Genomic DNA, 16,244 nt, shown 5'->3' with positions numbered 1-16,244 from the left:
AAGAGATAGTCAACTAACAGGTTCCACAAAACAGGGGACAGCCAATTAAAGAAGCCTGACAAAAACACATAAACCATACATCTGACCCTGTACTGTATTCAAACTGCTGTGTTTCTCAGGCTGCCTGCCTGCCTGCCTGCCTGCCTGCCTGCCTGCCTTCCATATCTCTCTTGTATTTTTATCCTAATAACCCTTTGTTTCTCCTATTCTCCTGTATTTATTTATTAATTTATTTTTGATGATCTTTCAGTAGTTGTACAAAGGTGTTTGTTTCAGTTAAACATGTCAATTTATGAGTATAGTAATTTTGATTAATGTTACCTTTCCACTTTCCTCCCCCTCTCCCTCCCTCCTTCCCTGTTGGTCGGTCGGTCTGTCTTCCCTAGGAAGGGATTCTGGTCTCCCATCATCATCCTTGCAGCCTCTGTTCTTAGAGGACAGTCATACGCAACTTTCATGAGCCTTAGCCCTCAGCTAAGGCTCAGCTAGAAGCTGGGACACTGCCCTGTGTCCTCACTCCAAAGAAAAGCAATCCTTGTGGCTCTTAAGCTGAACTGAAATCCATAGAGATCACACAGTTTGCGCTATGAAAATAACCTGAAACAAGATCCCTTAAGCAAGGCCAACTGACCTCATCGGGGCTGGATGCCTGGTAGGTTCGGTTCTCATCACTGAAGTCTTGATCAGCTTCGGCAAACTCTGTCTCCTCGGTGACACCAGCCCGAGCCTCATAGACAGGGGTCACATTGTGGCAAAGGGCAATGGCTTTCACTGCTTCATGGATTCGACTGCTGACACTTTTCCTAACTTTGGGGGTTGAAGCCTGGGTTCTTCTCAGTGGAGCTGAACTAGGGTTGTTACTGCCTGCTGGAGGATGCACCTTTAAAACAGAGCATGATGTAATTAGAGGCCAGGCCAAACAAGGTGGTCAGTGCAAGATTACTAGGTAGCTAGAGATAAGAAAACTACTACAGGTAAAATAAAACTAAAAGCAGGACAGAATTGTAAATATTCCAATAATACCATAAATAAATCCAACTTGTAATAATTTCTGAACTTAAATGATCTAGTTTATAGCTAACAATACCCAGATCCAGCAGCAGTGTTTTCCAAAGAAAACTTGTCCTATTTCAGTTATGTTTAGGTAAAGACCTGTTCATGACGCACGCGTGCATCTGGCTCCACTGGGCTCAGCTGGCTGTGTGGGTGAACTGTCACCCTCCAGTGGTGGCTTTCTCTTCTTTACGTCCTACCTAAGCAGGTGTCAGACAGCACTTCCCACTTCTGAGACTCACAACAGTCCTTAGAAAGCAGACTAGGGCCAGAGCCAGTAAGCCTGGGAGGGGTCAGCTTGGTGTTCAGTTGTATTGGCTCACATGATGCCCACCCAGCAGAAGAGGGGCTCAGCCATTTCCTCTCCTGCATCCTGTTGCATTCACTCATGCAAGTAAATTTCACACAAATGCCACTGAAGATGATGCATTCTACTACCAAATGTGTCTAGTGGGGAAATATAATCAGGTTAGAAAAGTTTTGTGTGAAGCTGGGAGCCAGTGGCTCACACTTACAATCCTAACTACTCAAGAGGCTGAGATCTGAGGATCACTGTTTGAAGCCAGCAGGGCAAGAAAGTCTGTAACACTCTTATTTCCAATTAAACACCAAAAAAGCTGGAAGTGGACCTTGGCTCAAGTGGTAGAGTACTAGACTTGAATGAAAGCTCAGTAATAGCACCCAGGCACACAAGTTCCAAGTCCTACGGATGGAACCAAAAAAAAAAGGAAAAAAAAAATCTGTGCTACCTTACAGCAGACCTACTAGACATCCATTCTAATAATAAACAGAATACAAATAAGGAAAAACATCAATTTCATATCTAAAGCACTCTATGATTAGCCTATAGACAGCATTTAGTAAGGATGATCTTTAAATTTTTCTTACGGTATAAGTATTAAGTATTTGTTGTCTCTATATAATAATTTTTTTCTGCTTTTAATTTTTTTCCTGGTAAAATAATAATTTACTTATAGCTATTAAAATCATATTCCTAGATAATATAAATTAACTTTAAAAACAGTTATTATCTGGTACTATTTCAATCTTGACAAAGATTCCTAAGAGAAGGGAGACTTTATTTGTTCTACTTTTTAGTTTTTTCTTCTATTAATAAATATTTTAAGCCTGGGGATGTAAGTCAATGCTTACCAAGTATGTATGTGTAGGGCACTGGGTCTGAACCCCTGCACTACAAAAAATATACATAAATGTTCTATATTATAAAAAAAAACTCCATACCTTAATGCATCACATCCACATGAGACACTCAGTGGTGTTGGTGCATATAGATATACGCTTATACAAGAACAAACATGACGTATAATAAAATATATAAACACATAAAAGAATGATTTCATGTGGCAACATCTCAGAAATAAAGTATATGACAGAATAGTATCAAACATAGAAGAGAAAGTCATTAAGATATTAAATACATTATTACAACTTTCTACACTGGGAAAGTATATTTTAGTTGAAGCAGCATCAAATCTGAAAGAGATTACTGTAACGTGTGTAGCTGCCATCACGGGCCTGGGGCTGAAGTGCTGGCCTGACACCAGGGTAAGCTCTCGCACACTGAGGCCATGTGGATCTTCACTAAAGCAGTGGCGAGTACCATATTCAAAGCAAACTAGCAAAAAGACAGAGAAGCAGCCTGAGAAGGTGAACAATTCCTGACAGATTACAATGCTGGACTTGGCATTTTATACAGGTTTAAAATGCTATTAAATTGCTAGGCTTAATGATTCTGACACAGATCTAAATTATGACAGTTTGCTAAAAGAAGTCAAATAAATGAGGGGGGGGGGGGGGAAACTCCACTATTTGTGGCCAGGACCATATCAATTATCAATTGGATCTAAACATAGTTCCTGCCCTGTCAGGAACATGGACAGTTAGGAGTGAATCACTCATGCAGCATGTCTGTTTGTAAACTTCTGCAGATGAACTCTAAGCTGTATCCTAATGTTTAAAGCAAAACAAATAATCCTTGGTCCTGTAATCTCAAACAGCTATAGTAAGATGGTAACGCCTTTTTTTAAAAGTTCTACTTACTAAGAGCATGTAATTATTTACAGGTAAAATAATGGAGGATTTGTGATTTACGTTAAAATAACCTAGGCAGAGAGAGACTGGCCATGAAGCAAGCTGCCTGCCATGCGCCATGCACACTCCAGCAACTCTGCTGGAGCTGAGTGAAAATTCCATGACTGCTCACAGCACAGCAGCACAGCATCTACTTATGTTACTGAAAAAGAAGAGAGAATGCACTGTTGGAAAGTTGAAGAAAGTGTTATTACAGAGAAAAGCAAAAGGATTGTTTTTATTGTTTAAACAACTCACTAAGCAAACGTCTATGAATAATATATGTCCAGCATGTCTTCTATAACCACACTAATGTAGAAATGTTTAGGCAATGCTGCTTCTTGATTGAGATGTTAGTAGTGATCACTCAAGGAAGCATAGAAACAGCTAACGTTATCAGAGGAGATTGCTACTGCACACATGCTCGGCTCAGAAGCACATTCATGTACCTGGGAATAGGAATTCAGGACATGGCTCTGGATCTCATCCATGGTGTCAGTTCCATAGGAGACGGTGCCCAGATGTAGTCGCTTGAATACCATCTCATTCCGAGTGAGGGTGCCTGTGAGAGTCAACAGCAACAGTGAACGGGCAGCATGCGCAATGCTGGCCGCTGCTTACGTGTGTGCAGTGTGTGTGCAACCAGGAAGCTGGGGCCCCTGCTGGAAGACGGAGTGCTCACAGAACGTTCTTTGCTATCATGCCCATTTGGGTCCTGAGGACAAGAAGTTTTCTGCCTGGTACAGCCCATTCCCCCTTAACAGTCTTTTTCTTCCCCCTTTCTTCCTGGTCCTGGGGCTTGAACTAGGCCTGGGCACTGTCCCTTCTTTTGCTCAAGACTATTTTTCTACCACTTGGCCCACAGTACCACTTCCAGCTTTTTTTCAGTAGTTTTTTGGAGAGAAGGGTCTAGTGGGCTTTCTTGCTGGGGCTTGCTTCCAATGTGATCCTCAAATCTCAGCCTCTTGTGTAGTAGTACGAGGCATGAGCCACTAGTGCCTAGCTCCTTAACAGGCATGCTGTAGTTATACAAAGAAAGCCTGGACTTGGCTTGGCAGCCAGACTTACTATTTGGCACAAATGTAACTTCTGCCTGCTATGAAAGAGAGGCATAAAATAGAAAACAGCCACTATAACTTCATAATCATGGTATAGCACACTGTAAGAGAAAGATAATAAGTAGCAGCAAATTAACATGACCTACCTGTTTTAGAAATTGTAGTTTGATAACAGGAGTTTTAGTAGAAGGAACAGATGTTCCAAATGTACCCAACCCTTAGTGTGCATTTGTACCATTTGGAACAATAGGAAATCAATCTACCAAATAGGAGATAGTTTTCTTGGGTGAGTTTCTAAAAAGAGAGCTATGGGGGTGTGCTGTTGAAGGTTTGCTCCTGAGCAACACAAGGATGGGCAGGTAAAGCTATCTAACTTACTGTACATATACAAATACAGGACAACACAGAAACAGTTCATTGCCCATGCATATGAGCGTAAGGTACTGCTTGAATCTTGCCCGCCCCCGTCCCCCCTTGGAGCTCCTGCACTTGACTCAGAGAATAGATAACAAAGATTCTACTGACACTGATATAGTGGTATGTGTGATGACCACTAAGTGTGAATACATACAGCAGTATAATAATTTTAACGAAGGCCAGGATTTTTACATGGTCACAAAATGCCCGTTACTACACTAGTTTTTATTTTCTTTGACATATGTGATATGGAAAACATACACAACTAAGCCCATATAGGTCAGTTAGGATTTGTGTGAGAGTGAAAACAGGCCATTGGCCAGGAACTTTCCACTAGAACACAACCCTCTTCAAAAAAAGGGGTCTATATTATGTAATTATAATTTGAGACCCTTCTGATAAATGCTTTTACAATGGATATGATACATTAAAGTATTACAAATCCCTAAAAGTAGCTATTGCTCATTAATTTTATAAATTTTACTTTTGCAGAGTTCTATGCAGCCCCTTCAAAGCGGCTAAACCTTAAGTAGAGGACCCTTAAGTTTCAAAGAAGCAGAAAGGAAACAATCACAATTATATAAGGACTGGTTAAATAAAGGTGAATTAACTTTAATTAGCAACTATCTAGCTTCCAAATAAAATAGGGAATACTTATAAAAATAAGCAGTTTATATAACAAGGAGCTGAGATGAAAAAATGAGCATTCTATTATCTAAAATCATACATTAAATTGTAGAAAAATAAAGCATTCACCTCTGGGTGTGAAGGTTTCACCCAGTGAAACCTTTTCCTAAAATCCACTTAACAAATATATTACACATATTAAAATATTTTTCTTTTTAGATTACTTGGTCTAACTTGCAATCCTTTTTAAGACTTCATATGCTGAGCATGAAGCAGGGCAGCTCATGACAGGCAAGTTAGGAGTAAATTCTACATCAGTCTGAAGTAGGGCTCTCATTAATACTACTTGTGTCAACCTAACTTTGGTTTTTTGTTTTGTTTGGTCGTGGGGCTTGAAGTCAAGGCCAGAGGGTATTGTTTCTGAGCTTTTTCTTTGTTAAAGGATAGCACTCTACCTCTTGATTCACAGTCACAGCTCTTACTTCTGGGTTTTTGGTGGTTAACTGGAGATAAGAGTCTCACAACTTACTTGTCCCTTACTTGTCCCAAATGGCTTCAATCCTCAGATTTCAGCCTCTTGAGTAGCTAGGATTATAGGCATGAGCCACCAGTGTCTGACCAACTCAACTTAACATTTTATTAATGAGCCATTTTATACGTAAACCTATCAAAGTAGCACTACCAGCTAAGGACGAATTCTTCAACCTATGAACTTTGGGGCATCACAGCCAGTGTCCTATAGCAAAGTCTGTGGACTATAATAAAGCTGCCGCTGGTTACGCTCCAGGGGTCAAGTGAAGGAAGGGTCAGTTTGAGAGAACTAATCCACACTCTTATTCACACTTCTAGACACACTGGTACTCACTACTTCTGGTAGTTAATATGTTTCCCCTAGATTCTTTTCCTATAAAACTGAATACAATGTCAAATGGATTAGATTCAAAAATGAAAGCCAAACTGATGGCTGCTTTGTCCTGACCCAATTACTTCCAAACTTACGTCCATAATTTCTCAACAGCATTAAATTTGTAGAGCTACATTTATTGTTAGAAACACAAGCACATTCATTTTTTTACATTTTCCAATCATTTATAAATTAAAAGAAAAGGGATTTTTAAGTACAGGAATGTTGTTTCTACCATAAAGGCAAGAGAGCAAATACTCAGGGCCAAAAATGAGGCAAAGCAAGGGAAAAAAAAGAAAAAAGACACAGAGGCACAGCCATCAGCCAGTCAGGTCCATTAGCTGATATGAGCTTGCCAAACTTAGAGGACTGCAGCAGCAGAGGGGTGCACAGACATGGTAACCAGGCCCTGCACAAAACCTGGGCAACCTGAAGATGAAGGGTTCAAAAGGCATTCATGGCGGAACAACCAGAAGCATCGTATAGTATATAACCGAGTCATCTGAAGAAACTTCCCAGAATTTATTTCTGATATGTACTTTACAAAATTGAGGTAATACAAGAAAGAAGAAATTTAGCACAAGGGTACACACCTGAGTAATGCTGCAATTGTTCTGACACTATGTTTTCCTGTTACTGTGAGCTTTTGTGAGAGATGAATTATTCACTGAGGTGAGCCATTCGTGTGTGCAGCACAGGCTGACGTGCGCAGAGACTGTGTACTGTAAATACTGTTGATAAATAAGCTCAGGACTGTTGGACCACTCCCACTGGGCTCCAGCCTCTGACCTCGGGCTTCCTTCCCTTCTAGCTCTTCATCCACTAACCTACGCTGTCCAGGCCATCAGTATCTCATTCCTCTTCACAGAATCAAGCCAGGGCTCAATCTAATTATTGCAAGTCGTTTCAAGTCATCTGATGGCAAAACAGGAACTCCTAATTCTTAGGCACATTTCGGCCCCATTAAACTACCTATAACGGAGCATATCCAAAGTAGGACACATTGCTTTATTACAAAAATTTATGGTGCTATAAAAATCTGACTTATGTAACTGTAACCCCTTTGTACATCACCGTTACAACAAAAAATACACTAAATAAACACAGCCGGTTGTAAAGGAAATTGCCAAGGGGAAAAAAAATCAAATGATGGAAATTTTTTACCTGGATGTTAGATCATGTATCTCTGAGTCACACGAGAAAATGGCATAGTAAACATGAATTCCGTGTACTATCTGCCTCATTAAAGGCAACTTCAAACAAAGATATCTCAGATACATGGAGGAAAAGTTAGCAGGCCGGGACAAGGGCAGAAGATGCTACAGCCTGCGTTACACAGCTATGCAGTTTTGGTTCATATAGTAATTATATCACTTATCTGGGGCATCATTTTTTCCAGAGATTACTGGAGAAATACCTGATATTTCCAAATGCAGTAAGTTCATAGTCAACATATATTCTCTAAAATCAAAGATACTTCCTTATAATCATTCCATTCAGATAATTTCTAAATAGTAAATCAAGAGTTCTAAAGTACACCACTTTAGCTAACTGTCCTTTTATTTGGTCCTAGCCCGAGTTGTCATTAGAATTGTATTTAAGATATGAGTTTCCTAACTTTACAATGTCATTATATTTTGATCCTTGGAGAAATCTTGGAAATAATTTTACACATGCACAAAGACCCCTGGAAGATGCTAAAGCACCAGTTATATTGTTGTATATATACAGTTAGTTGAAAATACTTTAAATGATATATGAAGCTTAGGTCTGAACTATTTCATCCTCCTTTCTGATCATATATTTTTATAGAGCTCTGTTTTTAGATCCTTAAAAACCCTTTATTCGGTTACTAAGTTGAAGCCAGAGAGATTACAAAGACAATTCAGAACAGTTTCTTAAGAATGAGCAATTTAAAAGGCTATAATTTTGGTTGTTAAATTTAGGTCTGAGTTAATTTTTATGTAAGATGCTCATTTTTTTTTTTAATACATAGATATCCAGTTAGTCCAGCACCATTTCTTTTTAAAGTCTGTCCCTTTCCCACAAAACTCTCTTGGCATCCTTGTTAAAAGATAAGTTGACCATCAATATTAGGATTTGTTTATGGCCTCTAATTGTATTCTATCAATCTGTGTCTATCTTTATATGATTCCACACTATTCTTAATGAATATGTTTAGTAGTCAGTTTAAACGTGGAGAAATGTAATTCTTTTAGTTTTATTCTTTTACAGGATGGTTTTAATTGTTCTGGGTCCCTCCCAGTATCTCTATGTGATTTACAGGAGGCCAATTTTTGCAAAGAAGGTAACCAGGATTTTACTAGGTATCATATATAACCTGTAGATACATTTGGGGAGCTTTCTTGCTGTCTTAACAATAAAAAATATTTTATGACAGTATTATAAATGGAATTGTTGTCTTCTTTTAGTTCCTTGTTATACACAGAACTGTGTTATTTTTGTATGTGGATCTTGCTTTCTTAGTAACCTTGCTTACTACTACATTTTTAAGAGATATCTCAGGACCATGCCTCATAGAACAGCTATATTTTCTACAAAACAGGCATGCCACCTCCTGTGTCATATCTAACTGTCCTGGCTAGAACTCAGCATTATGTGCAAAAGCAGACAATCCAAATGTCCATCGAATCACAAATGGATAAAGTTTGGTGTCTGTTTGTGTGTCTGTAAGGAATATGTGTGTGTATGCATGTATTTATTTATTTATTTTTGTTGGTCCTATAGCTTGAACTCTGGGCCTGGTGTTGTGCTGAAGCTTCTGTGTTCAAGTCTAGCAGTCTATCACCTGAGCCACAGCTCCTCTTCCAGCTTTTTTGGTGTTTAATAGAAATAAAGAATCTCATGGAATTTCTTGCCTGGCCTGGCTTCAAACCACGGTCCTCAGATCACAGCCTCAGATCACAGCCTCCTGAGTAGCTAGGATTACAGGTGGGTGGAAGACTCTGGTGCTTGGATGGAATGGTATTTGACAGTTTAAAAAAAAAAAAAAAATATATATATATATATAAAGCACTGACATATGTTATAACTTGGATCTACCTTAAAAACATTCTATTAAATGAAAGAAACCACAAACCTAATTATTGAATTAGTTATTATGAAGCAGTAACTAATGGGTGGCTCAGTGGTAGAGTGCTTGCCTAGCAAGTAAGTCTAAGGCCTTGACTTCAAACCCCAGAATTGCCCAAAAAACGATAACAGAAAGTTATTTTCCAGTATTTTTCATGAGTTCAACCAGTTAATGATTTCTACAGCTTTTGTCATTGTAATATGACAGAATTAACACACCTCAACGAGAAACTGTAAGAACCAGAGGAACTTGAGAACTAGATTAAAAAGGAGCCATCAAATCAGAGAATGATATGAAGTCGTTCGGGAAAGTCCTACAGGGATCACTCTCAAGGTGGCAGCGATGTAACCTGTAAGTGGACCGGGGCTGAGTGGAAGGGACACTGGGAAGCCTCTGAACAGCCTCTGAACAGATGCTACGGGGCTGTGTTTGGCCTTCCTCCCAAACTCCACCAGCCATAATAAAAGAGCAGGCAGGTGATTTCAAAACGTAAACAAAGGCAACTCGGCCTGCTTGCTCAGAACAGCACCATTTCTTATGAAGACTCTACGAGGAGAGCAGTAGCTGTGCATAATCAATGCTTACATGAAGACCAAACTTCCTTAGGCTTTATCACAACAAATGCAAACAAAACTATCCAAGTAATAAGATTTCAGTTTTTGCCAAACTTTAAGTATTGGTCATTACAACTGAGACCCACAGGAAACGAACTTTACAACTTTGGGTGGGGGGTACGGTGGGGAGGAGTGTGGGAGTAACAATGATCAACAAATAATGTACTCATTGTCTTACTCATGTAACTGTAACCCCTCTGTACAGCATCTTTACAATAAAATTTAAAAAATGGACATTTGTTATTGTGGAGTCATATATTATACTTCCTATAAAGCAGCTTGCCCGAAAGATTATAATTCTCAGTACTGTATTTGTTCAGTTACCACATGTGTGAAGTATTCCAATCAGTCCAAATACATCAAAATGTTAATTATACCACTCACATCTAAGTACACACTGTAAAGAACGACGGCTCATCCTTGCTATAACTAAATACCCCAGACATCATAACCATGCAGGAGAAACTACAGTGGTCCTGTGGTGTTGAAAATATTAACGAACCTTTCTAAATCTTACCTGTGAGATCTGCAGGCCACGGATGCACCACCTAACACATACACCCTACTCTGCTACCCTTACAACTACGAAAATATTATTTCCCTCAGATGATGCTGTCCTATGAAATTCACATATAATTCAAGTCTGAACAATAGGGCATTTGGGTAGGAAATGCTATAAATAAAATGTAGGTCCTAAAAATACCTGTTGTTTAGTGGGTGTTTGTAGTAATAGCTTTGTTCTACAGGAAGACAAAAACTCCCTAACAAAGGAATTAATGTATTGCTTTAATAAGCTGCACCCGAGTTAAGTTTTAAAATTTATGAGTTCTCTGCAGCATTGTTCTTTAAACAATGGCATTGTCAAATGCAACCATGAGAAGATTAAAGTTCTCCCAGCAGATTAAGTACAAATTATCTGTCCTCCTGTTTCAGCATCATTTGTTCATTTATCACATAACGTCTAGCATTCCTGGTCAGTGTCAATACGCTCTGCATCCTTGCAGCTAACAGATGTCTACTCTTGTCGAATGAATTGCTTTATGTTTCACGCACTGCTGGCCGCAGATGTGTCACTATAGCAACATCATTAATTTCAGATCTTACTGGAAACGTGCACTCCAATCAAACCTAATTATACCACATAGCTTTCTTGTCCACAAGAAGGAAACCATAATGCAATTATTGGGACATTTCATTTTCTATTCTGCTGTGGCAAATGAGAGGGCCACTGTGATGGACGCTTCATGTCAAAAAGCTTATTAATGAAGCACAAACCCAATTTACAATCATATGAAGGACCACCTTACAATTATGTTGGTAATGTAAGGCTCCTCAGACAACAGCTCATTCTGGATCACTTCTCTGAGAACTCAGGCCAGTTAGGAGAAGCATGAAAACTGCTAGGTTCCTGGTTCCCCTTCTGATCCCCAGAGTCAGAATTCTTCATGCTGACAGCCAGCCAGCCACGACTAGAACCTGTCTGGACTGGGGACGCCAGGGGATGGCTAACACCTGACAGGCCTCTGAGATATACACTCAGAGGCATGTAAAGAGCAAATTTAACTATGCAATTAAAATATGACATACTAGGTGGAAAGAAGTAATGATTTATGGTTCTGGAATGTAGTATCATGCCGTCAATAACAAGTGTGTACTGTCTCAACTGGACACAAAAGGGGCAAGGCAGGCTGTGTGATTTTTCTGAGATTTCTATTTCTATGTTTGTCTGATGCCCCATTATCTAGATCTCAAATGGAAGAAACTCTTTGTACTGCTGAGGGATCTTACCGAGATCATAAGTAGTTCAAGGGGCAGTCAGGATTCAATTCTATGTCTATCTGATGTCAAAAAGTCAGACACTGTGAAACATCTGTGTTTTCATAGAACAAAATAAGAAAGTGTTGCTTAGCCATTTGCAGTAAGAGGATGGTTCTATGAGCTGGTCAGTGTGGGCTTCAGGAGAGGCCGTGGCACCACCTCTGTGGTCCTAAAGAGCCGGTCCAGATCCTTTCTCTGGCAGGAGTAGTGGAAGGTCCGGTTCTGAGACCAGGTGGTAAATCTAGAGTTCCCTGGGAGACATACCAGAGCCACAGAGAAAGGCTATAGCCAGCATGTCTAAATGTGCATGGGTTGACACATGGTCCACCGTGTGATTACTGAAAAAAGTCCCAAACAATATTCCAGTCCAAACAATTTAGAAACCCCACACAGGCTGTCTTTAGAAAAGCAATGACGCACATCAGGTTCTTATCAGTATCTACTGTACAGTTTTGTATAACTCTTCTCAAATCTCACTTACCAATTACTTGGTTCAAGAAGCACATTTTGCCTCACGATCCTAGGCAAAGACTACCTACTCTACCCTGATGGAACTCAAATGCTACAGCAAACAAGAGGAAACGGTAATTAAGGAGAATCCCATTATATGCAAAATAATTTGCATTAAATGCAAAATAATTAAACATTCTGAGGGTGAATACTGTCATGAAATGTTTACTTCTAAATGACATTAGACAGAGACACAGAAAGAGAAAGAACTAACTACTTGGGCTCTCTATAGCTCTTAGTACACACTTATTTGAAATGAAGATAAAAGAACGCGTCAGTACCATAGTCGAAATGCAACTGTGGATGCTGCCTCACCAGGGCCTTGAGTAAGCACCCTGGATGCATTGTGTCCATCCCATAAGAGGATATGGTGGTCAGCCAGTCCCTGGTGTGACATCTGTACTTGGGGCCCACATAGCACAGGGCCTGTGCCTTCAGAAAGAGCAATGCTGGAGGCTGGGCTCCTGAGCTCCAGCCCACAACAGGACAGAGGCCTTAGCCTCTCCTCCGACTTATCAGGAGGGTCTCAGACCACTGGTAGTGATGGTAGAGGGTCACTGATGTTCAACAGTGAGCTGGGGTTGGAATTATCAGACAAAGATTTTGACGAAACCACCAGAGAACATTTCAATTAAAAACCTACAAATTTTCTTAAAACAAATGAAAATATAGAAAATTTCAGCAAATTGAAATGAAACCAAATGGAAATGATAGGCTGAGACAAACGCCTTAATGCACAGGCTTACTGGTAAAAGGGAGACAGTAGTTTAAGGGTCAGTAGATTCAGAATAAACCAACCGTAGGCCCCAGGCTGATCCACAAGAAGAAAAGTCAGCAACAACAAGTAGAACTGTAGAACCGTAGGGCCTGGCAATAAAGACACAGCACACTTAGCACTGGAGTCTGAGAAGCGGAGAAGGATGGTGGCTTGAAAACAAATGTGTTCAGAGAAATGATAGTTGAAAGCCTCCAAATCTGATTTAAAAAACAAAAACAAAATAACCAAATTTATAGCCCAACAACTTAGCTAATCCAAAATTGGAAAAATCTCCAGCGAGCTAGGCTCAGAGACATCATAACTGAATTTTGAAAAGCTAACAAAAAGAGAAGCTCTTGAAGGCAGCCAGACAAGTGGTACATTCTCAAAGGGGACAGAGTGACAGCTTTCCAATCTGAACCATGAAGCCAGAGGAGATATATGTCCAAGAACTGAAACGAAAAACACCTGTCAAACCCCACATCCAGTACACATGAAAAAATACTTAGGACAGATTCATGCAATCACATACACCAAGTACTTCCTTGATGCGATAGAATGCCTGTTCTCTAATTATGATGCAATGTTATTACAGTGTTCCTAAGTTTTATCTATTTATGCTACTGTATGCTGTTGCTGTACTTCTGCTCTGTTTGTATTTAGAAATGCATTAGATTTTTCTATACACTAGATCATTGGTAACCATAAACATGTGGTTGGTAAGGAGACCACTGTTGAGGAAAAACTTGAGTTGGATGCTTAGAATTCAGTATTGTACTAAAGATACTTGATTCATTTTTCCCACAATGCTGCCCAACTTCCACTAAAGACGTGGCCTTTCGATAAATCTACGCTTTTCCCTTCATCACTTAAATTACTCACATTAACTTTTGCTTTATTTTGGACATCATTTGACTTTTGGGAGACATCCTTTCATTAAGGGCAGAAAAATACTCAGCAGATCACACAATGATTTAAACATCTGCCAATAATGTGGAATGGATAGAGTTTCATAGCAACTGCTTAGTGTAATACACATGTGGGAATTGAAACTTCTTAAATTTTTTAAAAAATTAAAAATGATTATTTTTTTACCACACTCGGTCAAAAATCACATGTAATAAATCTGTGAATAAAGTGGCTTACTCTACTGGTTTTGTTAAAATGACCTAATATTCATTTGTATTAAAAATCACTTATTAGATTTCCCATGTATGCTGTTCACTACGTAAAGTTGTTTTCCTTTTGCTCTTTTATTCATTTCTGATATGCTGTTACACGTCGATTCCTGAGGACCTTCCTTTTTTGATCAGGTTTCTCTATCTGCTGAAGAAGACAAACTGTAAGGAAATCAGAACAAAAATTCCTAAATTGAACTACAGTCACAAATTCACCATGAGAGCTGACATTTACAAAAATATCCATTTACTGAGTCTTCTGTTTCATTTCTTAGTAGTCTGCCCTTTCTGGTCCTCAAGATCTTGTCCACATGTTTGACAAGTGTGTAAGTTAATGTGAGTTGGAAGGCTTATTCTCAACTTAGACCTTAGGCAGCTGTTTTGATATTTTAATCTGCAACCTGCCATTCTACTGGTTTGTTAGGTTTAGTACTTATCAGCTGATTGCTTTGTCTGATTGTCACATCTGTTCTTCTTCTAGTTGTATACCTTATTTCGATTTCCTCTTTTACTGCCATGTCATAAGCTTCTATGATAAATATTAAATTACAGTGTTGTGAACTCTACCTTCTTCTATAGTAAGAGTTTTTCCAAGATTTAATTATTAAAAATTATGTTGAATCTTGTTTTGAGATATATTTACTTAATCATGTTATATACATATTTTTTCATTTCTAGTTACTTAACAAAGGAATTTAAGTCACATATCAATAAATCAATGAGGAATTTTAACTTTTGCCTACGGCTTTTATTAGAGTAGATTCTTTTTATTTGTCCTATATTTGGTATGTTCCTAACTTGTAAGAATTATTTGACTGAAAGAGAAAATACAATATAAGGACAAGTATTTTGAGCACAAAGCTGTAGGGTAGGATGGTTGAAATAAAGCTCTTTAGAAGAATGTGATTGTTAAATCTGCATGTCTTTTAATGGTTACAAGGATCATCCTTTAAGCTGGGCACTGGTTGGCTCATGCCTGTAATATTAGCTACTCAGGAGGCTGAGATCTGAGAATTGCAGTTCAAAACCAGCCTGGACAGGAGAGTTAGAAAATACCTGTTGGATTATAGAACATTCAAAATACAAAGGTAAATAGCTAAGTTCCAGGAGCATAACATTTTGCTAACTCTGAGGATATTACACACATTAGAAGATGAAGTTATGTGAGCAGTTTTCAAAGACAGCTTTACAGTTTCGTTTTCAAACCGTAAGTGTGAACTCAACAGTTTATGATGACACCCACATCCATGTGTGGGCAAGTGCAACTAGAGTATTTTTGATTGGGTGTCATATGGCAAGCAAACGAGAGCACTACCTGTTTTGTCTGTCAGTAAGTATACCAGACGTCCCAGCTCCTCTGGTATGGTGCTGGTACGAACAACCGTGCCAGGGATACTCTCGTCTTTCATAATCATCCATCCGTATGCTGCCTTGCCCATGTCCAAGTTCACACGCAGACTGCCAAGTAAGAACATTGCTATCGTTAGTGCTTCTAATCCATATGATATAAGCACACTCATAGTATCATGTAAACAAACATATCTTATATGCATTCTTAAGTTTCATGCAAATTAGGAAGTTTGATTTCAGACCTTTGTTGTTGTTGATGTTGTTGGATGTAGGGACTGAACTCAGGGCCTACGCACTGTCCCTGAGCTTTGCTGAGCCACAGCTCCACTTCGAGTTTTCTCTTTCCTGCCCAAGCTGGATATAAACTGAGATCTTCAGATCCCAGTCTCTTGAATAGCTAGGATTACATGCGTGAGCACTAGCACCTGGTGATTTCAGACTTTTAAGATACTTAAATTTGCGGGTATTTAACAAATGGTTTTACATCCCAGATATTTTAAGGTGACAGGAAAGTGTGAGCTCCTTCCCCCTGCATGTGTTATAGAAACAGAGGAAGTAAGATTCTAAGTTCCCCCTTAAGCCCCAAAGGACTATAAGCTCAAAGGACAGTGGAATAAACATGCTTAAGGAAATAAAGTAAGGGTTATGGCAAGTAAATACAAAAAATGGGTCTTAAAGTTTATCTATTTATTTTGAATGTCTCATGTGAGTTGAATGTCGATACCCAGAAATAAGTAGGATGTGACAGGATCAATGCAGAGCTGTGTCTCTGC

The 16,244-nt window shown here is 39.1% G+C and overlaps 1 protein-coding gene across 2 annotated transcripts in view; it reads right to left on the bottom strand.

Annotated features, from left to right (window-relative positions):
• Atp9b (ATPase phospholipid transporting 9B (putative)) overlaps nucleotides 1-16,244 on the bottom strand; it is a 194,445-nt gene that overhangs the window by 57,714 nt on the left and 120,487 nt on the right. For both annotated transcript variants that reach the window (XM_042668321.1, XM_042668322.1), the window contains exons 13-15: nucleotides 15,437-15,579; nucleotides 3,594-3,706; nucleotides 632-880 (exon numbers count right to left, since the gene is read on the bottom strand). In XM_042668321.1, coding sequence (XP_042524255.1) covers nucleotides 632-880; nucleotides 3,594-3,706; nucleotides 15,437-15,579 — 505 coding nt within the window. The remainder of the gene's footprint in view (nucleotides 1-631; nucleotides 881-3,593; nucleotides 3,707-15,436; nucleotides 15,580-16,244) is intronic.

Source organism: Dipodomys spectabilis, unplaced genomic scaffold, assembly GCF_019054845.1.
Source record: "Dipodomys spectabilis isolate Male_0828 unplaced genomic scaffold, ASM1905484v1 ptg000432l, whole genome shotgun sequence".
Classification (NCBI taxonomy): domain Eukaryota; kingdom Metazoa; phylum Chordata; class Mammalia; order Rodentia; family Heteromyidae; genus Dipodomys; species Dipodomys spectabilis.
The sequence above is the reverse complement of the archived record's forward strand: the minus strand, read 5'-3'. Positions and strand labels throughout refer to the sequence as shown.